Genomic DNA, 26,351 nt, shown 5'->3' on the forward strand with positions numbered 1-26,351 from the left:
AGAAAGAGAGAGATGGAGACATCCCATCGTAAAGAAAGAGAGAGATGAGACATCCCATCGTAAAGAAAGAGAGAGATGGAGACATCCCATCATAAAGAAAGAGAGAGATGGAGACATCCCATCGTAAAGAAAGAGAGAGATGGAGACATCCCATCGTAAAGAAAGAGAGAGATGAGACATCCCATCGTAAAGAAAGAGAGAGATGGAGACATCCCATCGTAAAGAAAGAGAGAGATGGAGACATCCCATCGTAAAGAAAGAGAGAGATGGAGACATCCCATCGTAAAGAAAGAGAGAGATGGAGACATCCCATCGTAAAGAAAGAGAGCGATGGAGACATCCCATCATAAAGAAAGGGTCTCTCCCTCTCAGACACACATCTGAAAACATTTCCGCTCAGAGACAAAAGGGCCCAGTACGTAGACGCTAAACCAAGAAACCACAAACCTGGTTTCCATTACGATCAAAGAAGAGGGAAAACAAATGACAGAAAAGAGAGAGCGATAGAGAGAGAGAGCGAGAGAGTGAGCGCAAGAGAGAAATACATAACCATGCCTACACCCCATATAGGCACCCTCAGATCAGACCTATGACCCTCCTGCCCACCCCATGTCCCCCACTCCCACAAAGAGGGCCTCAACATGAAAGTCACACATACACCCAGGCTAACAGGCCCAACCCCCACTCTTACACTAGCCCAAGCCAATGGCATGTACCAGATGCTCAGCAGGCTCTGATCACACTTACTGGTCTGAGGCCAAACCACACGACTAACAACATTGGACACTTTATGGAACACAAAGCCTTCACCATCTCATCCTGGAATGTCCAAGGCCTGAAGTCATCTGCCTTTGGCCTAAAGAGCAGGAACCCAGACTTCACTAAAGAAATACAGACATTGTCATCCTACAAGAAACAAGGTATAGAGATGGACGCAGTGGTTACCCTCTAGGTTACAGAGAGCTGGTAGTCCCATCCACCAAAATACCAGGTGTGAAACAGGGAAGGGTCTCAGGGGCTTTGCTAATTTGGTATAGAGCAGACCTAACTCACTCTATTAAATTAATCAAAACAGGAACATTTTACGTTTGGCTAGAAATTCAAAAGGACATGAACTAAACAGAGAAAAATGTCCTACTGTGTGCTACCACTAGAATACCCATACTTTAATGAAGACAGCTTCTCCATCCTGGAGGGGGAAATCAATCATTTCCAGGCCCAGGGACATGTACTAATTTGTGGCAACAAACACCTACCTGGAAGTGACAGCATTCCCTCCCCCATCCATATAACCCCCTAGGCACAACTACAACAATAAAACCAACAAAAACGGGTCAACTCCTGCAGCTCTGTCACACGTTGGGTATATACACAGTCAATGGTAGGCTTTGAGGGGACTCCTACGGTAGGTACACCTACAGCTCATCTCTTGGCAGTAGTACTGTAGACTACTTTATCACTGACCTCAACCCACATTCTCTCAGAGCGTTCAGTCAGCCCACTGACACCCCTATCAGATCACAGCAAAATTACAGTCTACTTGAACAGAGCAATACTCAAATCATGAAGCATCAAAGCCAAAGGAACTGAATAATATTAAGAAATGCTATAGATGGAAGGAAAGTAGTGTGGAAACCTAACCAAAAAAACAATTAGGCAAATTCAATCCCTGTTAGACAACTTCCTGGACAAAACGTAATAGTGAAGATGTAAACTTGGCAGTAAAAATACTGTTTAGGTTTTCTCAGCTTCCCTATCAAATCTAAAATGTCAAAACAACCTAAGAAAATGAACAACAATGACAAATGGTTTGATGAAGAAAGCAAAAAACCTAAAGAAAGAAATTGAGAAATCTATCCAACCAAAAACATAGAGACCCAGAAAACCTGAGCCTACGACTTCACTATGGTGAATCACTAAAACAATACAGAAATACACTACGGAAAAAGAAGGAACAGCACGTCAGAAATCAGCTCAATGTAATTGAAGAATCCATAGACTCTAACCACTACTGGGAAAATGGGAAAATACTAAAGAAACAACACGAAGAGCTATCTATCCGAAGTGGAGATGTGTGGATAAACCACTTCTCCAATCTTTTTGGCTCTATAACAAAGAAGAGCAAAAACATATACATGATCAAATACAAATGTTAGAATCAACTATTAAAGACTACCAGAACCCACTGGATTCTCCAACTACCTTGAATGAACTACAGGACAAAATACAAACCCTCCAACCCAAAAAGGCCTGTGGAGTTGGCAGTATCCTAAATTAAATGATCAAATATACAGACCACAAATTCCAACTGATAAGCGTCAACAACAACCTTGGGAAAATCGTCTGCATTATCATTAACAGCAGACTTGTACATTTCCTCAGTGAAAACAATGTAGTGAGGAAATGTCATATTGGCTTTTTACCAAATTACCGTATGACAGACCACATATTCATCCCGCACACCCTAACTGACAAACAAACCAAAACAAAGGCAGTCTTCTCATGCTTTGTTGATTTCAAAAAAGCCTTCGGCTCAATTTGTCATGAGGGTCTACAATACAAATTGATGGAAAGTGGTGTTGGGGGAAAAACATACGACATTAGAAAATCCATGTACACAAAACAAGTGTGATAAAATTGACAAAACGCACATTTCTTTCCACAGGGCCGGGGGCTGAGACAGGGATGCAGCTTAAGCCCCACCCTCTTCAACATATACATCAACGAATGGCGAGGGCACTAGAACAGTCTGCAGCACCCGGCCTCACCCTACTAGAATCTGAAGTCAAACGTCTGTTTGCTGATGATCTGGTCCTTCTGTCCCCAACCAAGGAGGGCCTACAGCAGCACCTAGATCTTCTGCACAGATACTGTCAGACCTGGGCCCTGACAGTAACTCTCAGTAAGACAAAAATAATGGTGTTCCAAAAAAGGTCCAGTCACCAGAACCACAAATACAAATTCCATCTAGACACCGTTGTCCTAGAGCACACAAAACAACTATACATACCTCGGCCTAAACATCAGCACCACGGGTAACTTCCACAAAGCTGTGAACGATCTGAGAGACAAGGCAAGAAGGGCCTTCGATGCCATCAAAAGGAACATAACATTTGACCCACCAATTAGGATCTGGCTAAAAAAAAATACTTGAATCAAACCATTGCTCATTATGGTTGTGAGGTCTGGGGTCCGCTCACCAGCCAAGAATTCACAAAATGGGACGAATACCAAATTGAGACTCCACATGCAGAATTCTGAAAAAAATATCCTCTGTGTACAACGTAAAACACCAAATAATGCATGCAGAGCGGAGCAGAAATGATATGTGGGTTGGATCTTGTACCTCCTAAACCTAGCTCACCCTTACCTTCAGATGTTGATGAAGATGTGGGTTGTTTTAACAGCTCCTAAACCTAGCTCACCCTTACCTTCAGATGTTGATGAAGATGTGGGTTGATCTAACAGCTCCTAAACCTAGCTCACCCTTACCTTCAGATGTTGATGAAGATGTGGGTTGATCTAACAGCTCCTAAACCTAGCTCACTCTTACCTTCAGATGTTGATGAAGATGTGGGTTGATCTAACAGCTCCTAAACCTAGCTCACCCTTACCTTCAGATGTTGATGAAGATGTGGGTTGTTTTAACAGCTCCTAAACCTAGCTCACCCTTACCTTCAGATGTTGATGAAGATGTGGGTTGATTTAACAGCTCCTAAACCTAGCTCACCCTTACCTTCAGATGTTGATGAAGATGTGGGTTGATCTAACAGCTCCTAAACCTAGCTCGCCCTTACCTTCAGATGTTGATGAAGATGTGGGTTGATCTAACAGCTCCTAAACCTAGCTCACCCTTACCTTCAGATGTTGATGAAGATGTGGGTTGTTTTAACAGCTCCTAAACCTAGCTCACCCTTACCTTCAGATGTTGATGAAGATGTGGGTTGATCTAACAGCTCCTAAACCTAGCTCACTCTTACCTTCAGATGTTGATGAAGATGTGGGTTGATCTAACAGCTCCTAAACCTAGCTCACCCTTACCTTCAGATGTTGATGAAGATGTGGGTTGATCTAACAGCTCCTAAACCTAGCTCACCCTTACCTTCAGATGTTGATGAAGATGTGGGTTGTTTTAACAGCTCCTAAACCTAGCTCACCCTTACCTTCAGATGTTGATGAAGATGTGGGTTGATTTAACAGCTCCTAAACCTAGCTCACCCTTACCTTCAGATGTTGATGAAGATGTGGGTTGATTTAACAGCTCCTAAACCTAGCTCACCCTTACCTTCAGATGTTGATGAAGATGTGGGTTGATCTAACAGCTCCTAAACCTAGCTCACCCTTACCTTCAGATGTTGATGAAGATGTGGGTTGATTTAACAGCTCCTAAACCTAGCTCACCCTTACCTTCAGATGTTGATGAAGATGTGGGTTGTTTTAACAGCTCCTAAACCTAGCTCACCCTTACCTTCAGATGTTGATGAAGATGTGGGTTGATTTAACAGCTCCTAAACCTAGCTCACCCTTACCTTCAGATGTTGATGAAGATGTGGGTTGATCTAACAGCTCCTAAACCTAGCTCACCCTTACCTTCAGATGTTGATGAAGATGTGGGTTGATCTAACAGCTCCTAAACCTAGCTCACCCTTACCTTCAGATGTTGATGAAGATGTGGGTTGTTTTAACAGCTCCTAAACCTAGCTCACCCTTACCTTCAGATGTTGATGAAGATGTGGGTTGATCTAACAGCTCCTAAACCTAGCTCACCCTTACCTTCAGATGTTGATGAAGATGTGGGTTGATCTAACAGCTCCTAAACCTAGCTCACCCTTACCTTCAGATGTTGATGAAGATGTGGGTTGATTTAACAGCTCCTAAACCTAGCTCACCCTTACCTTCAGATGTTGATGAAGATGTGGGTTGTTTTAACAGCTCCTAAACCTAGCTCACCCTTACCTTCAGATGTTGATGAAGATGTGGGTTGTTTTAACAGCTCCTAAACCTAGCTCACCCTTACCTTCAGATGTTGATGAAGATGTGGGTTGTTTTAACAGCTCCTAAACCTAGCTCACCCTTACCTTCAGATGTTGATGAAGATGTGGGTTGTTTTAATAGCTCCTAAACCTAGCTCACCCTTACCTTCAGATGTTGATGAAGATGTGGGTTGTTTTAACAGCTCCTAAACCTAGCTCACCCTTACCTTCAGATGTTGATGAAGATGTGGGTTGATCTAACAGCTCCTAAACCTAGCTCACCCTTACCTTCAGATGTTGATGAAGATGTGGGTTGATCTAACAGCTCCTAAACCTAGCTCACCCTTACCTTCAGATGTTGATGAAGATGTGGGTTGATCTAACAGCTCCTAAACCTAGCTCACCCTTACCTTCAGATGTTGATGAAGCTCTTAAGATGTGATCCACTGTATCTACAGCTAGCGTTATAGTGTCTGTCTGCATCCCAAATGGAACCCTTGCCCCTATGTAGTGCACTACTTTAGACCAGGACGCATAAGGTAGTGGTGCACTATGTAGGGAATAGGGTGCCATTTGAGGATGTAGCCCCTGTCTGACACTGTAGACTAGAGGCCCTTCAGGGGGGTGATTCTCTCTCCCAGGAGAAGAACCACAGCTGAAAATAATCCTTTAGCAACAGCTTCAATTAACCGATGGGAGGAACACCAGCATCATCATCATGTTTCACATGCAAGCACAAACATTCTGGGAAGCAAACCAAGCTAAAATATTTTGCTTTTGCACAGATGAGTTAGAGTAGATCTGTTTTCACGCCATCATCTTTTAGAAAAACTCTTGCGTCCAAAAACCACAAGGCAATATAATGGATATTATAGCAGGGTTGGTACTCCTAGACTCACACCACTAGGGGCTCCAACCTAAAGACTGTATGGAACTCTACTGACCATGTATGACCATAGTCCCGTGGACAAATGACACCCTAGTCCCTGGACAGTGCACTACATTTGACTAGAGTCCTGTGTGAATCTGATTCAACCATGAGTCATGAGATTTGGGCCATATTCAAATACCTTAATAACCACCCACCTTTCCGTCCTTGAGGAAAATCACTGATCTACCAGTCAGATTGGTGAAAGTAATGAGACGGAAGGAAGCCATGTTTTCATCTATCAACTAACATACAGATCAGTGTCCACGTTTCCATCCAACCTTCTTATAGGAGTAAAGTACTTGTCATGACAGGCCTGATGGAAACAGAACACGGTAAATGTGTCGACAAAACAAAATACTCTAGACAAGGTGAGATCTTTTTGTGTCTGGAAAATGAATTATGCGAGAAATGTCATCAGAAACGCTTTTATGCTCAAATATTGATAAAATAACCATCATATGGAAGTAAACTTGAGTCACGCGATGACATGTGTGGTCCTCCCACTACGACTGGTCAGGAAGGCCTGCAGTTTAATAGGCTACAGATGAAATAAATGATGAACTTCACAGGGTGGTGAAAGAACAAGGTGATGAGCTTGATGCTCCTTTCCAATAAATACCCAGAGAAAACCCTGAGTGGAGTTGAAAATGTGACGGAAACCCATTTAACTTGAATTTAAACCGCAAAAAGTAGTTCATGTGCACTGTCATCACACACAGCCTTTCATCTGCAACAAGTCAATTTGATGGAAACATCTCTGGAGGGAAAATACACTATGGTTTTTATGCAGATTTTAGAATATTCGTCACCAATTGGATGGAATCTGTCACCAATTGGATGGAAACCTAGCTAGTGATTATATCAAGGAAGGAAGGATGCATTTGAAAGGCCTTGGCCTGTGTGTTTTCAGGGTTAAAGGTCACCTTGGAGGGGTTCTCGTCGTAGGTGGGCGTCCCCAGGTCCATCTCAGCCTCGTGGTCTAAGCTGTGAGAGTCTTCACTGGCCCCGTCCCAGCTGCTGGGAGGATCCCACTGAGTCTGCCTGTAGGAGGGTGGGGTTAGATACACAGTAAGACACACAATTCCAGGCAGACAAACGCAGCCAGACACAGAGTCAGTCAGACATGTGCAGTCAGACCGACAAGCTGACAGATACACACACAGTCACAAAAGCAGACAGTACGAGACAGACAGACACAGGCAGGCAGGCAGTCAGACAGAGAGAGACCGGCAGAGGCAGGCAGAGACAGGCAGTCAGACAGAGAGAGACCGGCAGAGACAGGCAGTCAGACAGAGAGAGACCGGCAGAGACAGGCAGAGACAGGCAGGCAGACAGAGAGAGACCAGCAGAGACAGGCAGGTAGACAGAGAGAGACCAGCAGAGACAGGCAGAGACAGGCAGGCAGGCAGAGAGAGACCGGCAGAGACCAGCAGAGACAGGCAGGCAGACAGAGAGAGACCAGCAGAGACAGGCAGGCAGACAGAGAGAGACCAGCAGAGACAGGCAGGCAGGCAGAGAGAGACCGGCAGAGACAGGCAGACACAGGCAGGCAGACAGAGAGAGACCAGCAGAGACAGGCAGGCAGACAGAGAGAGACCAGCAGAGACAGGCAGAGACAGGCAGGCAGGCAGAGAGAGACCAGCAGAGACAGGCAGGCAGGCAGAGAGAGACCGGCAGAGACCAGCAGGCAGGCAGACAGAGAGAGACCGGCAGCCTACCTGGTGATGACGTGATAATAGTAGATCTTTCCCTCTCCGTCCCGTGCTACCTTCCAGCTGGGGGGCAGGACGATGGTTTTGGGTTTGGGAGGAGAGGGAGGGGGCAGGTCTATCATACTGTTGGGGACTAACAGAGCGTTGGGCATCTCCTGGACAGAGGAAAAGAGGCAGGTGAAAAGACAGGAAGTCTCCTCTAGTGGTTAGAAAACAACTGTTTATGAGGCCTTCATCATGATAGAAAACATAGTATGAAACTGCTGGACAAGACTACTATCACGTTGGTACACTGCCTCCCCCTTGTGGTAGCTTGGAGAAGGGTACAGCCAGACATCCAGACGGATGATGGACAACAGAGGATGAGCAACATGTCGACCTTTGTGAGTCTGCAACTAGTCTGAAAGTCATTGACTTTGTGTGATGTTTTAACAGACAAATATTTACAACGATTAATGCATCTATTTGATCAGTGTTGATGCGTCTGGGTCTGGCTGGAGGCCTTACCTGCTGGACAGTCTGTGAGGTGACGATGGTAGTGACCGTACCCCCCTGCTGAACCACCACTCCTTGCTGATGACCGGTGTACACCGGCTGACCGTGGAGGTAGCTGGCAGCCGGATCAGCGTAGGCCTGGCCAGAACAGGGTTGACAGACACACAGAGATCACACAGCTACTCAGAGAGAAACCTTCTGATCTAGTCATGAAACAGGTCTTTTTTCATGCGTTGCTTGAAAGCCTCTATGTGTTGACTGTTCAGGACACTGGGCAGTGTGTGTGCCTACCTGCAGGACAGGTGTGTTAGCCTGTGGATAGGCAGTGGGGATACTGTAGATGGTCTGACAGGGCTGACCCTGGTAGTAGATGGCTGTCTGGGTGGGAGGTGGTGCTGGGACAACCTGGTACTGTGGTGCTACCTGGGTCTGTACTGTCACAGCCTGCTGGGTGGTAGGGTCCCACAGTGTGGTGTAACTCCCCTGGCCCGCCGACACCTACAACAATTACAAACAAATATAGGACGTTTGGAGTTAGGGGACCAGATGGAATTTGTAACTTGCACTGATGCAGCCAATTAAAAATGTTTACTTGCACAGCCAAGTCAAAGGGTTGTAAAACGAGACCAAATGGTAGTACTCTGGAGCCCTGAATAATAATGTTATTTCGAGCGCTTTTCAAAACATCGAAAGTCACTTTACAATAAAATAAAAATCCATTAAAATGATGAGGAATATAAAATTGAAGCACCTGAGGCGGCGCAGACACAGCAGGCACTGACAGGACGCCTACACCCGGGTCCTGGCCTGCCACGCTGGGCTGCTGGGCATACTGCTGGGTGGTGCCGTGGTGGAGCTCCAGAGGCGTAGTGGGTTGGTGGATGTGTTGGGAGATGCTGGAGAGGTTGGAGACTGGAGGGGGCTGGGAGGTAGAGGAGGGAGAGGTCATGCCCAGCTCGGTGATCAGAGCCTGGGGAGGGGTCTGCTCCAAGACCAGGGTGGCTGGGACCAGGGGCTCCACGGGAGGGGTAGGCAGCAGCACCTTGCCTGCGTTGGGGTTGACGGGGTCCACGTAGGTCTGGAGGGGGTAGCCGGGGGGGTAGTGGATGAAGCCAGCTGGGCTGGTAGTGTAGGTCAGGGCTGCATCGTAGGCTAGAGTCTGGAGCTGCTGCTGCCGCTGTTGTTGTTGATGTTGTTGTAACTGTTGTTGTTGTTTCTGGACCTCGCGCTGGGCCACCTCCTGTTCAAACAGCTTCCTGCGCTCCTCTGTGGACAGCTTGGTGCGTTCCTTGGTGATGGAACGGGTCTTCTTACTGCTGTTAGCCAGGTCAAACCTAGAAACACACAGTCAATACTACTGTCTACAGAGATCAACAGGTCACACCTAGAAACACACAGTCAATACTACTGTCTACAGAGATCAACAGGTCAAACCTAGAAACACACAGTCAATACTACTGTCTACAGAGATCAACAGGTCACACCTAGAAACACACAGTCAATACTACTGTCTACAGAGATCAACAGGTCACACCTAGAAACACACAGTCAATACTACTGTCTACAGAGATCAACAGGTCACACCTAGAAACACACAGTCAATACTACTGTCTACAGAGATCAACAGGTCACACCTAGAAACACACCGTCAATACTACTGTCTACAGAGATCAACAGGTCACACCTAGAAACACACAGTCAATACTACTGTCTACAGAGATCAACAGGTCAAACCTAGAAACACACAGTCAATACTACTGTCTACAGGATCAACAGGTCAAACCTAGAAACACACAGTCAATACTACTGTCTACAGAGATCAACAGGTCACACCTAGAAACACACCGTCAATACTACTGTCTACAGAGATCAACAGGTCACACCTAGAAACACACAGTCAATACTACTGTCTACAGAGATCAACAGGTCACACCTAGAAACACACAGTCAATACTACTGTCTACAGAGATCAACAGGTCACACCTAGAAACACACAGTCAATACTACTGTCTACAGAGATCAACAGGTCACACCTAGAAACACACAGTCAATACTACTGTCTACAGAGATCAACAGGTCAAACCTAGAAACACACAGTCAATACTACTGTCTACAGAGATCAACAGGTCAAACCTAGAAACACACAGTCAATACTACTGTCTACAGAGATCAACAGGTCACACCTAGAAACACACAGTCAATACTACTGTCTACAGAGATCAACAGGTCAAACCTAGAAACACACAGTCAATACTACTGTCTACAGAGATCAACAGGTCACACCTAGAAACACACAGTCAATACTACTGTCTACAGAGATCAACAGGTCACACCTAGAAACACACCGTCAATACTACTGTCTACAGAGATCAACAGGTCACACCTAGAAACACACAGTCAATACTACTGTCTACAGAGATCAACAGGTCAAACCTAGAAACACACAGTCAATACTACTGTCTACAGAGATCAACAGGTCAAACCTAGAAACACACAGTCAATACTACTGTCTACAGAGATCAACACAACAGACATTTCTACAAGTCAACAATATAGTGCACTACTTTTGACCAGAGCCCTGTGGGACCCTATTCAGTACACTACTTTTAACCAGAGCCCTGTGGAACCCTATTCAGTACACTACTTTTAACCAGAGCCCTATGGGACCCTATTCAGTACACTACTTTTGACCAGAGCCCTATGGGACCCTATTCAGTACACTACTTTTAACCAGAGCCCTATGGGACCCTATTCAGTACACTACTTTTAACCAGAGCCCTGTGGGACCCTATTCAGTACACTACTTTTGACCAGAGCCCTGTGGGACCCTATTCAGTACACTACTTTTAACCAGAGCCCTATGGGACCCTATTCAGTACACTACTTTTAACCAGAGCCCTATGGGACCCTATTCAGTACACTACTTTTAACCAGAGCCCTATGGGACCCTATTCAGTACACTACTTTTAACCAGAGCCCTATGGGACCCTATTCAGTACACTACTTTTAACCAGAGCCCTGTGGAACCCTATTCAGTACACTACTTTTAACCAGAGCCCTGTGGAACCCTATTCAGTACACTACTTTTGACCAGAGCCCTATGGGACCCTATTCAGTACACTACTTTTGACCAGAGCCCTATGGGACCCTATTCAGTACACTACTTTTAACCAGAGCCCTATGGGACCCTATTCAGTACACTACTTTTAACCAGAGCCCTGTGGGACCCTATTCAGTACACTACTTTTGACCAGAGCCCTGTGGGACCCTATTCAGTACACTACTTTTAACCAGAGCCCTATGGGACCCTATTCAGTACACTACTTTTAACCAGAGCCCTATGGGACCCTATTCAGTACACTACTTTTAACCAGAGCCCTATGGGACCCTATTCAGTACACTACTTTTAACCAGAGCCCTATGGGACCCTATTCAGTACACTACTTTTAACCAGAGCCCTATGGGACCCTATTCAGTACACTACTTTTAACCAGAGCCCTATGGGACCCTATTCAGTACACTACTTTTAACCAGAGCCCTATGGGACCCTATTCAGTACACTACTTTTAACCAGAGCCCTATGGGACCCTATTCAGTACACTACTTTTAACCAGAGCCCTATGGGACCCTATTCAGTACACTACTTTTAACCAGAGCCCTATGGGACCCTATTCAGTACACTACTTTTAACCAGAGCCCTATGGGACCCTATTCAGTACACTACTTTTGACCAGAGCCCTGTGGGACCCTATTCAGTACACTACTTTTGGGAAAAGGGTACAATTTGAAAAGGAGCCTAAAGTCATCAAGAGTTTTGTTTCTAAAACCGTTGAAGTATTGTAGAATGATTCAGAAAGTCATTCAGTCATACAGTCATAGGACGTGATCATCCATAGCTAGTCAGTCTATATGAGCATGTTGGTGTTCCAGCCAGTCCTACCGGTCCTCATGTCGCCTGCTGCTCCTCTCGTATGCTGAGGGTGGTGGGGAGGTGGAGGCACGCCTCCTCCGTCTCTCTGTGCTGCGGGGTGTCTTCTCAGAGTCTCTGTCCCAGTCTCTCTCTCTGTCTCTCTCCCGGTCTCTCTCCCAATCCCTGTCCCTTTCTCGGTCACGTTCCCGGTCACGCTCCCTGTCCCGTTCTCTTTCTCGATCTCGTTCCCTGTCCCTCTCCTTGTCACGTTCCCGGCTGCCGGAGGGGGTGCGAGCCGGGGCAGCGTCTCGGTCTCGACTACGATCTGTATCCATGGAATAATCAACCAGGTTAAAGCCCCACCAATGGTAGGCTGTCAGCGCGGTTGGAAATAAAATGTTACACTGTGACAGGTGTGGACACAGACCCAGTGAGAGAAAGAGCACGAGAGGGGCAGAGACAGACACCTACCATGTATCTCCTTCTCCACCTGGCTCTTCTTGGGGATCCTGTACACCTCCTGAAGGATGAGTCACACGCCACACATGTAAATAACAAGAAACTCAGTGTGTGTGTGTGTTTATTTATTTATCAGTGTGTTAACTCAGTGTGTGTGTGTGTTTATTTATTTATCAGTGTGTTAAATCAGTGTGTGTGTGTGTTTATTTATTTATCAGTGTGTTAACTCAGTGTGTGTGTGTGTTTATTTATTTATCAGTGTGTTAAATCAGTGTGTGTGTGTGTTTATTTATTTATCAGTGTGTTAAATCAGTGTGTGTGTGTGTTTATTTATTTATCAGTGTGTTAAATCAGTGTGTGTGTGTGTTTATTTATTTATCAGTGTGTTAAATCAGTGTGTGTGTGTGTTTATTTATTTATCAGTGTGTTAAATCAGTGTGTGTGTGTGTTTATTTATTTATCAGTGTGTTAAATCAGTGTGTGTGTGTATTTATTTATCAGTGTGTTAAATCAGTGTGTGTGTGTATTTATTTATCAGTGTGTTAAATCAGTGTGTGTGTGTATTTATTTATCAGTGTGTTAAATCAGTGTGTGTGTGTATTTATTTATCAGTGTGTTAAATCAGTGTGTGTGTCCTTGCCTTCAGGTCCTTCCAGCTGTCCAGCAGCCTAGCAGCCATGTCTCCTATATCCACAGCACTGAGCAGGGCTTCCTGGCTCCTCTCGCTCTCTACATCAGACACACCCTCCTCCTCATCCTGCGAGGGCGTCCCCACCGCCGCAGGCTCCACGGGGACCACCGGAGAGGGAGGTGGAGGGGCCTCCGAGGCAGGGGCCACTACATGGGCAGCGTCCTCAGTGCCAGGGGCCACCTCCGGGGGACCCTCGGGGGCCACTTGGCCTGGATGTTCCTGGCTGCCTGGAGCCTTTTCTGTATCTTCAGTCCCAGTCTCTGCTGTGGTGGTCTCCTCTTCCTTCTCCTCAGCAGGCTGCTCCTCTGAAGGGGTTTCAGTAACTTCCGTCTGAACTGGCTGAATATGTGATGATTCCTGGACCTCCACGTTGGCCTGCTCTCCTGCCACAACCTCCCTCTCCTCCACTGACCGACTTGCCTGCTGCTGCTCCTCCTCTCCGCTCTCCTTCCGTCCCTCACTCCCCTCCTCTTTCACCTCCTCGTCACCGCCCTTCTCATCCACCTCCTCCTGATCTTTAACGTCTTGGCTCTCAGCTTCGGGTTCTGTGATCTCCATGGTCTCCACCACCTCCTCTGGTGTCTCCTTCAGCTCTGTGACTGGCTCTTCTGTCGGCTCCTCCGTTGTGGGAGTCTGAGCCTGGGCCTCAACCGCCTGGGCCTCAACCGCCTGGGCCTCAACCGCCTGGGCCTCAACCGCCTGGGCCTCAACCGCCTGGGCCTCAACCGCCTGGGCCTCAACCGCCTGGGCCTCAACCACCAGCTCTGTCTTGGACTGTTTGCTGCTCTCCACTGGAGGCTCAGGTCGTGAGACCTCCTCGTCCTCCATCTCCTCTTCATCCTCCTCTTCCTCCTCCTTACCGTCCGAGGCCTTGCTGGCGTCCGACATGGCGCTGTCCAGGCTGTTCTCGCTGATCTTGAGGCGACGGTAAACGGCCCGTTTGGGAGTGTCGCTGTCCAACTCAGGGCCCAGTTTGGCGACGGAGGCAGAGGAGCCGTCGGGAGTGTTGAGAGGGGTCTGGGCGCGGGACGTGTTCTCACTGGAGTAGCCGTCCTGTTCGGCCCCAGGGGGCTGGGGGAGGGAGTGTGTGTGTGTTTGGGCCCAGCGCTGGATGAGGCTCAGGACATGACTCTCCTCCAACATGTTCTTAGTGGAGATGGGCAGCACTGACAGGGTCTTCATGATCTGGAGACACAGGGAATAGTCAGTTGGTTATTGTTTCGATATTCCTAGGACCTTTGAATTATAACAATCTGAATTGGTTTATTCTAAAGTGCATTCTCATATAGATTCAGTGATCATATTTGTCATGATCACAAGTGTGAGGGATGAGCAACCAACGTTAAATATATATTTTGGACCCAGAACGGATTTAATTGTCACCTGAAACTGCAGTTTGATGTTGTTGACACTGTTGCCCTTGGCTTCAGAGAGCTCCACCATGAAGATCCACAGTAGAGACAGACCGTGATGGTCCAGGAACTGCTTCAGACAGGATGGGCTCTGGGTATCCTGTTCATACAAAACCACCAAGTCAACATTATGGTAGAGAAACCCTTCTCCTGAGACAAATAATAATCCTAACACCCTCCACATAATAACACAGTACACAGACATCCCCAATACACCCTCCACATAATAACACAGTACAGTCATCCCCAATACAATACACCCAGCACATAATAACACAGTACACAGACATCCCCAATACACCCTCCACATAATAACACAGTACAGTCATCCCCAATACAATACACCCTCCACATAATAACACAGTACACAGACACCCCCAATACACCCTCCACATAATAACACAGTACAGTCATCCCCAATACAATACACCCTCCACATAATAACACAGTACACAGACATCCCCAATACAATACACCCAGCACATAATAACACAGTACACAGACATCCCCAATACACCCTCCACATAATAACACAGTACAGTCATCCCCAATACAATACACCCTCCACATAATAACACAGTACACAGACATCCCCAATACAATACACCCAGCACATAATAACACAGTACACAGACATCGCCAATACACCCTCCACATAATAACACAGTACAGTCATCCCCAATACAATACACCCTCCACATAATAACACAGTACACAGACACCCCCAATACAATACACCCTCCACATAATAACACAGTACACAGACACCCCCAATACACCCTCCACATAATAACACAGTACACAGACAACCCCAATACAATACACCCTCCACATAATAACACAGTACAGTCATCCCCAATACAATACACCCAGCACATAATAACACAGTACAGACATCCCCAATACAATACACCCTCCACATAATAACACAGTACAGACATCACCAATACAATACACCCTCCACATAATAACAGTACACAGACATCCCCAATACACCCTCCACATAATAACACAGTACAGTCATCCCCAATACAATACACCCAGCACATAATATAACAACATACACGTGTGACAAACTGATTGACTGATTCAGAGGGATACAAAAATAAAACAAGCAACTGTATACCTTTAACTGAAATAAAATGTGTGTCCCAAATGGCCTATAAATATCTATCTATAAATATAGTGCACTATAAATGACCAGGGCCTATAAATATCTATCTATAAATATAGTGCACTATAAATGACCAGGGCCTATGAATATATATATAAATATAGTGCACTATAAATGACCAGGGCCTATGAATATATATAGAAATATAGTGCACTATAAATGACCAGGGCCTATGAATATGTATATAAATATAGTGCACTATAAATGAGCAGGGCCTATGAATATATATATATAAATATAGTGCACTATAAATGACCAGGGCATGCATGCATATATATATATATATGCATACACTATAAATACTCTATAAATACTCACCATACAGCTCTCCTTCCGTGGCCTCCAACTGCTCTTAAATACAAGTAAAACTAAATGCATGCTCTTCAACCAATCGCTGCCTGCACCTGCCCACCTGTCCAGCATCACTACTCTGGACGGTTCTGACTTAGAATATGTGGACAACTACAAATACCTAGGTGTCTGGTTAGACTGTAAACTCTCCTTCCAGACTCACATCAATCATCTCCAATCCAAAGTTAAATCTAGAATTGGTTTCCTATTTCACAACAAAGCATCCTTCACTCATGTTGCCAAACACCCTTGTAAAACTGACAATCTTACCGATCCTCGACTTTGGCGATGTCATTTACAAAATAGCCTCCAACACCCTACTCAATAAATTGGATGCAGTCTATCACAGTGCCATTCGTTTCGTCACCAAAGCCCCATATACTACCCACCACTGCGACCTGTACGCTCTCGTTGGCTGGCCCTCGCTTCATACTCGTCACCAAACCCACTGGCTCCAGGTCATCTACAAGACCCTGCTAGGTAAAGTCCCCCCTTATCTCAGCTCGCTGGTCACCATAGCAGCACCCACCTGTAGCATGCGCTCCAGCAGGTATATCTCACTGGTCACCCCTAAAGCCAATTCCTCCTTTGGCCGCCTCTCCTTCCAATTCTCTGCTGCCAATGACTGGAACGAACTACAAAAATCTCTGAAACTGGAAACACTTATCTCCCTCACTAGCTTTAAGCACCAGCTGTCAGAGCAGCTCACAGATCACTGCACCTGTACATAGCCCATCTATAATTTAGCCCAAACAACTACCTCTTCCCCTACTGTATTTATTTATTTTGCTCCTTTGCACCCCAGTATTTCTACTTTGCACACTCATCTACTGTCAAATCGACAAATCTAATCAGTGTTTTACTTGCTATATTGTATTTACTTCGCCACCATGGCCTATTTATTGCCTTTACCTCCCTTATCTCACCTCATTTGCTCACATTGTATATAGACTTATTTTTCTACTGTATTATTGACTGTATGTTTGTTTTACTCAATGTGTAACTCTGTGTTGTTATATGTGTCGAACTGCTTTGCTTTATCTTGGCCAGGTCGCAGTTGTAAATGAGAACTTGTTCTCAACTTGCCTACCTGGTTAAATAAAGGTGAAATAAAAAATTTAATAAAATGACCAGGGCCTATGAATATATATACACTGCTCAAAAAAATAAAGGGAAGACTTAAACAACAATGTAACTCCAAGTCAATCACACTTCTGTGAAATCAAACTGTCCACTTAGGAAGCAACACTGATTGACAATAAATGTCACATGCTGTTGTGCAAATGGAATAGACAACAGGTGGAAATTATAGGCAATTAGCAAGAAACCCCCAATAAAGGAGTGGTTCTGCAGGTGGAGACCACAAACCACTTCTCAGTTCCTATGCTTCCTGGCTGATGTTTTGGTCACTTTTGAATGCTGGCGGTGCTTTCACTCTAGTGGTAGCATGAGACGGAGTCTACAACCCACACAAGTGCCAGGATGGCACATCAATGCGAGCTGTGGCAAGAAGGTTTGCTGTGTCTGTCAGCGTAGTGTCCAGAGCATGGAGGCGCTACCAGGAGACAGGCTAGTACATCAGGAGACGTGGAGGAGGCCGTAGGAGTGCAACAACCCAGCAGCAGGACCGCTACCTCCGCCTTTGTGCAAGGAGGAGCAGGAGGAGCACTGCCAGAGCCCTGCAAAATGACCTCCAGCAGGCCACAAATGTGCATGTGTCTGCTCAAACGGTCAGAAACAGACTCCATGAGGGTGGTATGAGGGCCCGACGTCCACAGGTGGGGGTTGTCCTTACAGCCCAACACCGTGCAGGACGTTTGGCATTTGCGAGAGATCACCAAGATTGGCAAATTCGCCACTGGCGCCCTGTGCTCTTCACAGATGAAAGCAGGTTCATACTGAGCACGTGACAGACGTGACAGAGTCTGGAGACGCCGTGGAGAACGTTCTGCTGCCTGCAACATCCTCCAGCATGACCGGTTTGGCGGTGGGTCAGTCATGGTGTGGGGTGGCATTTCTTTGGGGGGCCGCACAGCCCTCCATGTGCTCGCCAGAGGTAGCCTGACTGCCATTAGGTACCGATATGAGATCCTCAGACCCCTTGTGAGACCATATGCTGGTGCGGTTGGCCCTGGGTTCCTCCTAATGCAAGACAATGCTAGATCTCATGTGGCTGGAGTGTGTCAGCAGTTCCTGCAAGAGGAAGGCATTGATGCTATGGCCTGGCCCGCCCGTTCCCCAGACCTGAATCCAATTGAGCACATCTGGGACATCATGTCTCGCTCCATCCACCAACGCCACGTTGCACCACAGACTGTCCAGGAGTTGGCGGATGCTTTAGTCCAGGTCTGGGAGGAGATCCCTCAGGAGACCATCCGCCACCTCATCAGGAGCATGCCCAGGTGTTGTAGGGAGGTCATACAGGCACGTGGAGGCCACACACACTACTGAGCCTCATTTTGACTTGTTTTAAGGACATTACATCAAAGTTGGATCAGCCTGTAGTGTGGTTTTCCACTTTAATTTTGAGTGTGACTCCAAATCCAGACCGCCATGGGTTGATAAATTGGATTTCCATTGATTATTTTTGTGTGATTTTGTTGTCAGCACATTCAACTATGTAAAGAAAAAAGTATTTAATAAGATTATTTCATTCATTCAGATCTAGGATGTGTTATTTTAGTGTATATAAATATAGTGCACTATAAATGACCAGGGCCTATGAATATATATAGAAATATAGTGCACTATAAATGACCAGGGCCTATGAATATATATAGAAATATAGTGCACTATAAATGACCAGGGCCTATGAATATGTATATAAATATAGTGCACTATAAATGACCAGGGCCTATGAATATATATAGAAATATAGTGCACTATAAATGAGCAGGGCCTATGAATATATATATAAATATAGTGCACTATAAATGAAATATGGTGTAAATTGGTGGTGGCTCAGGTGTGCTTACTTGGATAAGTTTGAGGCAGATGAGTTTCTGCTCCATGGTCTCCACTCTGACCATCAGCCTGCAGAGAGACACCACCTCCTTCTCATCGTACAGACCCTCCCCGTTCTCCAGCAGAGCCTCTAGTTCCTCGTCCACCTGGAGACACAGCAGGCCAGCATTAACACACTGGCCAGTAACAGGCCAGCATTAACACACTGGCCAGTAACAGGCCAGCATTAACACACTGGCCAGTAACAGGCCAGCATTAACACACTGGCCAGTAACAGGCCAGCATTAACACACTGGCCAGTAACAGGCCAGCATTAACACACTGGCCAGTAACAGGCCAGCATTAACACACTGGCCAGTAACAGGCCAGCATTAACACACTGGCCAGTAACAGGCCAGCATTAACACACTGGCCAGTAACAGGCCAGCATTTACACACTGGCCAGTAACAGGCCAGCATTGACACACTCACCAGTAACAGGCCAGCATTGACACACTCACCAGTAACAGGCCAGCATTGACACACTCACCAGTAACAGACCAGCATTAACACACTGACCAGTAACAGACCAGCATTAACACACTGACCAGTAACAGACCAGCATTAACACACTGACCAGTAACAGACCAGCATTAACACACTCACCAGTAACAGACCAGCATTAACACACTCACCAGTAACAGACCAGCATTAACACTCAGCATCAGCAGTAACAAACAGTTTTTTAGCTACTACACTTGTAGCTTTTGCCAGCATGAGCCACTTTTCTCAAGTGTTCTCTGGCCTGAATCGCGCCAAATTCTTGAAAATAGGACAGCGTAGCGAATTTTTACGATGAGCTGCTTGAGCCTCCTATGCCAAGGTTTCATTGAACATGAATGGGAGAGTCTTACGCTCTGCAGAAGTTACTGTAGCTCTATAAAGACCCCAGATTATCTATTCAACATACTGAACACAGACCCCAGAACTGTGACAAAACGACTTCTCTGCAAAACTGAGACAAGCAGCTTTCATGGTGATGCGGATTGGGGGGGGGCTAAAATAGCCAGTCCTTTTGTGTTCAGTAGCAGTGATATTTATGGAAGGAGAAGACACTGGAGCTCTCAGAACAATTAGCCTAAAGCTAGTACAAACCTGACCCATATCTGCCTCTCTAGACCATGTCAGCATCTCTAATGGCACCCTGTTCCATATATAGTGCACTACTTTTGACCAGAGCTCTATGGGACACAGGCCATCACTGCTGGGGGTTTCAGCAGATCATCCGATCAGAGTTATGTCATAGCTACATGCCACTGTAGTTCATCTATTGGCCAGAACATTTGCATTTAAATGCCTGAGTTTAAAGATGAACTCATTGGCACGTCATCAGACTATGCTGAATTCATCTACCAGTTACAAATTGGACTATTATGGGTCAACAGCTAAAATGTTAAAATGTGTGGAATCCTAACTACCAGGGTAAAACATAAACCTACATCGCAGGGGGAAGAGAACAGATTGTAACTTCTACAGTTGTATTTCAAATGAGTTTAATTATATATTTCCACCCTATGAGGTTGGAATATTACTGTGAAATGATGATAATGCCATTTTAGTGTAATGGCTGTTTGAAAAGGCCACCTGAAGTTTCAGCCCAGCTTGGTGGGTTAATGTTTTGTCCTCCCTGGTGACACCAGGCGGTGACACCAGGCGGTGACACCAGGCGGTAAATGAGTTAACTGATGAATAAGAAAGAGTTCCAAACGTCTCCTCTCCACTCAGTCCACTCCCAAACAAAACAGTCCTAGCTAAATTCTTGCTGGAGTAATTGCTCTTCGCTAAGAAGCTATTGTTTGTTTTTCACCATTTTAATTGAAAACAATCACAGTAAGGTATTTAATTGTTACCTCAGAAATGATTTGATATTGAGATAACAACAGCTGCATTGGACTTTTAAATATTCACTATGGTTGATAGTGACATTAACTCCATAACAGGTCACTTCCCCAACACCTTTTCAAGTGACGGCTGTTCAGACAGCCAGTCCTAGGTTTGCAAAATGTTGATCACTTCTTTGTTGGAAGATTCCCCAGATGTCCTACTTATTCCAGGAATCTTCCAAAACAGCATTTATGGAAAACCTGGGACTCTTGGGGGAGTGCCATTACCAAACCTGACCTACACACTCACCGTAGTGAGTGCATTGCTCACGGAGGTGTCCTTCTTGCGAGGGCGCTCTTTCTTCATCTTCCCTGCCGCTGCTCTTACACTGACCCGGTTCTCCCCGCCCAGGAAGCCTCGGCAGCTGGGAGCCCCACAGAAGCACTTCTGGGCCTCTTTCCTGGTGTGTACAGAGGAGAAGGAGTAAAACACTACACCATAGCTATACGGTCAGTCAAGAGAGAAACAGGGGCTTAATAATGTATTGTTATGTTTTCAATGACTACAACAGCAGGGTGACATATTAGAACAGACAGTCAAACATTGATATGTTACAACAGACATTTAAAGTCCAAAGAGAGAAGCTGCGTCCTAAATGGCATCCTATGGGCCTTGGTCAAAAATTGTGCACTAAAAAGGGAATAGGGTGCCATTTGGGAAAAAGGTAGAGAGACACTAACCCATACCTCTGGAACTGGTAATCGAAGGGAGAGAGACACTAACCCATATCTCTGGAACTGGTAATCGAAGGGAGAGAGACACTAACCCATATCTCTGGAACTGGTAATCGAAGGGAGAGAGACACTAACCCATACCTCTGGAACTGGTAATCGAAGGGAGAGAGACACTAACCCATACCTCTGGAACTGGTAATCGAAGGGAGAGAGACACTAACCCATACCTCTGGAACTGGTAATCGAAGGGAGAGAGACACTAACCCATACCTCTGGAACTGGTAATCGAAGGGAGAGAGACACTAACCCATACCTCTGGAACTGGTAATCGAAGGGAGAGAGACACTAACCCATACCTCTGGAACTGGTAATCGAAGGGAGAGAGACACTAACCCATACCTCTGGAACTGGTAATCGAAGGGAGAGAGATACTAACCCATACCTCTGGAACTGGTAATCGAAGGGAGAGAGATACTAACCCATACCTCTGGAACTGGTAATCGAAGGTAGAGAGACACTAACCCATACCTCTGGAACTGGTAATCGAAGGGAGAGAGACACTAACCCATACCTCTGGAACTGGTAATCGAAGGGAGAGACACTAACCCATACCTCTGGAACTGGTAATCGAAGGGAGAGAGATACTAACCCATACCTCTGGAACTGGTAATCGAAGGGAGAGAGATACTAACCCATTACCTCTGGAACTGGTAATCGAAGGGAGAGACACACTAACCCATACCTCTGGAACTGGTAATCGAAGGGAGAGAGACACTAACCCATACCTCTGGAGCTGGTAATCGAAGGGAGAGACACACTAACCCATACCTCTGGAACTGGTAATCGAAGGGAGAGAGATACTAACCCATACCTCTGGAACTGGTAATCGAAGGGAGAGAGACACTAACCCATACCTCTGGAACTGGTAATCGAAGGGAGAGAGACACTAACCCATACCTCTGGAACTGGTAATCGAAGGGAGAGAGACACTAACCCATACCTCTGGAACTGGTAATCGAAGGGAGAGAGACACTAACCCATACCTCTGGAACTGGTAATCGAAGGGAGAGAGACACTAACCCATACCTCTGGAACTGGTAATCGAAGGGAGAGAGACACTAACCCATACCTCTGGAACTGGTAATCGAAGGGAGAGAGATACTAACCCATACCTCTGGAACTGGTAATCGAAGGGAGAGAGATACTAACCCATACCTCTGGAACTGGTAATCGAAGGTAGAGAGACACTAACCCATACCTCTGGAACTGGTAATCGAAGGGAGAGAGATACTAACCCATACCTCTGGAACTGGTAATCGAAGGTAGAGAGACACTAACCCATACCTCTGGAACTGGTAATCGAAGGGAGAGAGATACTAACCCATACCTCTGGAACTGGTAATCGAAGGGAGAGACACTAACCCATACCTCTGGAACTGGTAATCGTAGGGAGAGAGACACTAACCCATACCTCTGGAACTGGTAATCGAAGGTAGAGAGACACTAACCCATACCTCTGGAACTGGTAATCAAAGGGAGAGACACTAACCCATACCTCTGGAACTGGTAATCGAAGGGAGAGACACTAACCCATACCTCTGGAACTGGTAATCGAAGGGAGAGAGATACTAACCCATACCTCTGGAACTGGTAATCGAAGGGAGAGACACTAACCCATACCTCTGGAACTGGTAATCGAAGGGAGAGAGATACTAACCCATACCTCTGGAACTAGTAATCGAAGGGAGAGAGACACTAACCCATACCTCTGGAACTGGTAATCGAAGGTAGAGAGACACTAACCCATACCTCTGGAACTGGTAATCAAAGGGAGAGACACTAACCCATACCTCTGGAACTGGTAATCGAAGGGAGAGAGACACTAACCCATACCTCTGGAACTGGTAATCGAAGGGAGAGAGATACTAACCCATACCTCTGGAACTGGTAATCGAAGGGAGAGAGATACTAACCCATACCTCTGGAACTGGTAATCGAAGGGAGAGACACTAACCCATACCTCTGGAACTGGTAATCGAAGGGAGAGAGACACTAACCCATACCTCTGGAACTGGTAATCAAAGGGAGAGAGATACTAACCCATACCTCTGGAACTGGTAATCGAAGGTAGAGACACACTAACCCATACCTCTGGAACTGGTAATCGAAGGGAGAGAGATACTAACCCATATCTCTGGAACTGGTAATCGAAGGTAAGCTCTGTACCAGCTGTGACGGTCTTGGAGGTGAAGAACCCAACTCTCAGCTGGCCGTTCACAGTCCACTGAAATACAGAAACCAAGAAAGAAACATTAGCGAGGTCAGGATAAAACAAACTTGGTTTTTGACTTTGCTGATAAATAGTTTGTTGAGGGAAAGTGTACTTGTCATGACCGTGATGTGTTGTCTCATCTAGCTATCTCAAGATGAATGCACTAATTGTAAATCGCTCTGGATAAGAACGTCTGATAAATGACTAAAATGTCAAATGAAATCACAGCCTGAGATACAGCTCACTGGTAAAGTAGCCTCAGTGCTAGTCTGTTTGTGCTAGAATGCAAACTTCTTGTCACTCATTGTCATGTTTGGCTTGACAACGGCAGCAATGGAGCTGGCAAGAGTACACACACGGTACCAGCCTAAAAGTAGAGCGAAGTACAGGCAAATATGGTTCTGAACCAAGACAAGTGAATGAAATGTATTTACATTTTAAAATGAACTGTCCAGTGAAATTCTCACTTTTAAATGCTCATAATATGTTAACTCGTACGCAAAGAAATGTTGTTGACTTGACCTATACTTGTATGTGGCCGAAGCATCAATTAGAGAGAAATAAACCCCACCTCAAACATATAAATCAAACAGACGGTTTCAAAAATGCTTGCTATTTCCTCATATAGAGGATAAGGTCATGTTTTTAGCCGAGACGGCTAACTGGCTGAGCTGGCCAGTCAGCCGTTACTTGTCTATAAAAATATTCATGCCCGGTATAAGTCCACAACATAAAAAAAACTAAAGAAAAGCTGCTTTAACAGTTTTCTTCCAAAAAATTATCATGAACTATTTCACTAATATTATAATGAATTATAGATCCCATTTCATAGAAATCTGGAAACACTGGACAGATACCAGGTAGCCTAGTGGTTAGAGCGCTGGGCCAGTAACCGAAAGGTTGCTAGATCGAATTCCCGAGCTGACAAGGTAAAAATCTGTCGTTCTGCCCCTGAACAAGGCAGTTAACCCAGTGTTCCTCATTGTAAATAAGAATTTGTTCTTAACTGACTTGCCTAGTTAAATAAAAAATAAATACCAAAAGGGGCCCCTGGGCTACATACCTTCTGGGTCTCACAGTTGGGCTCACAGCTGTGGTTCATAAAGCGAGAGCAGTTCCCCTTCAGTGTGGCATCTATGATCTGAGAAGACACAGAGGAAAGGAGTTTCAGGTAACCTTTCACATTACCTGTCAGTTGTAAACAATACAACACTCTGGGTGCATCCCAAAATGGCACCCTATATAGCCTAGATAAGCCACTACTTTTGACCAGAGCCAAATCAGGGTGTCATTTGGGATGCACACCTAAACTTGTTGGGGTCTGGTCTGGCAGTGCACTTTATAGGGAATAGGGAGCCATGTCGGACGCAGCCTATACTTGTTCCCGTTTCAGGAGTTCAGTGGACTACATGTCAACGTTCCAGTGGTCTCACCTCGTTATTCTTCAAGGCCATGAAATAGTAGTGGATGTTCTTCATGCTAGCGTATTTTTTCACCCGTGTCTTGAACTCCTTGTGGTCCAACACCTCTCCGCAGTATTCCAGCACAAAAGTGTTTCTGAAATGTTATCAAAATGGTGGAAAAACATTAGCATGACTCCTTTGTGTACAGCTTTTAGGGCAATGGCCAGGGTTCCATCTCATTTTGTCTTTACGCAATTCCTCGCATCCTATCGCCACACATCCTTCTCAACCGTATTGGAGAAGGTCCAAGGGGTTTCTCTCAGACCTTCCTCTCCAATGTGTGTTGAGGAGGCGAGGAGATAGGATGTGAGGAATCAAGGTTACGATCTATTGAGAACGAGCCCTGGGTGCTAGTTATAACATTTTTTTACCATGAATCAAGGAGTACAGGGTTCCTGGGTGGCGCAGCGGTCTAAGGCACTGTATCTCAGTGCAAGAGGCGTAACTACAGTCCCTGGTTTGAATCCAGGCTGTATCACATTGGGAGTCCAATAGGGCAGCGCACAATTGGCCCAGCGTCGTCCAGGTTTGGCCGGGGTAGACCGTCATTGTAAATAAGAATTTGTTCTTAACCGACTTGCCTAGTTAAATAAAAGGTTACATTTCAAAATAAAAAAATCCGATCTAAGAGCCTTACGGTATCAGGTCCCTGGCCGCCCTCAGTCCCCAGCCCTTATCTTCAGTCAGGATGACCTCAAAATCTGCATGCTGTTTCATCTGGAAGCGCCGGTTGGAGCAGTAGCCTTCATTCAGGCAGCGTGATGAGCTGCAAAGACAGGGACATTACATTTGTTTTTATTTTGGCCATTTAGCAGACGCTCTTCTACAGAGCGACTTACAGTCAGTGCATTCGACTAGATTAAATAAGGCAACCACATATCAGTCATTGCAAATCTCCCTGTTTGAAGATGAACTGGTAAAGGACCAATGATGTAAAACTATACTAT

General features: G+C 45.7%; 1 protein-coding gene across 2 annotated transcripts in view; it reads right to left on the reverse strand.

Moving 5' to 3' along the window:
* The window catches only part of LOC106606040 (histone-lysine N-methyltransferase SETD2), a 53,082-nt gene that overhangs the window by 12,223 nt on the left and 14,508 nt on the right, over positions 1-26,351 (reverse strand). The window contains exons 6-21 of one of the 2 annotated variants that reach the window (XM_082975888.1): positions 26,042-26,170; positions 25,375-25,498; positions 25,005-25,082; positions 23,856-23,953; positions 21,245-21,395; positions 19,084-19,218; positions 14,555-14,683; positions 13,931-14,356; positions 13,121-13,885; positions 12,493-12,541; positions 12,052-12,346; positions 8,863-9,445; positions 8,403-8,609; positions 8,124-8,249; positions 7,623-7,771; positions 6,828-6,945 (exon numbers count right to left, since the gene is read on the reverse strand). In XM_082975888.1, the coding sequence (XP_082832014.1) occupies positions 6,828-6,945; positions 7,623-7,771; positions 8,124-8,249; positions 8,403-8,609; positions 8,863-9,445; positions 12,052-12,346; positions 12,493-12,541; positions 13,121-13,885; positions 13,931-14,356; positions 14,555-14,683; positions 19,084-19,218; positions 21,245-21,395; positions 23,856-23,953; positions 25,005-25,082; positions 25,375-25,498; positions 26,042-26,170 (3,562 nt within the window). Of the gene's footprint in view, positions 1-6,827; positions 6,946-7,622; positions 7,772-8,123; positions 8,250-8,402; positions 8,610-8,862; positions 9,446-12,051; positions 12,347-12,492; positions 12,542-13,120; positions 14,357-14,554; positions 14,684-19,083; positions 19,219-21,244; positions 21,396-23,855; positions 23,954-25,004; positions 25,083-25,374; positions 25,499-26,041; positions 26,171-26,351 lie in introns of both variants that reach the window. The other variant, XM_082975887.1, reaches the window with a different exon arrangement.

The sequence above is a fragment of the Salmo salar genome, chromosome 05 (assembly GCF_965601325.2).
Source record: "Salmo salar chromosome 05, fSalSal1, whole genome shotgun sequence".
Lineage (NCBI taxonomy): Eukaryota > Metazoa > Chordata > Actinopteri > Salmoniformes > Salmonidae > Salmo > Salmo salar.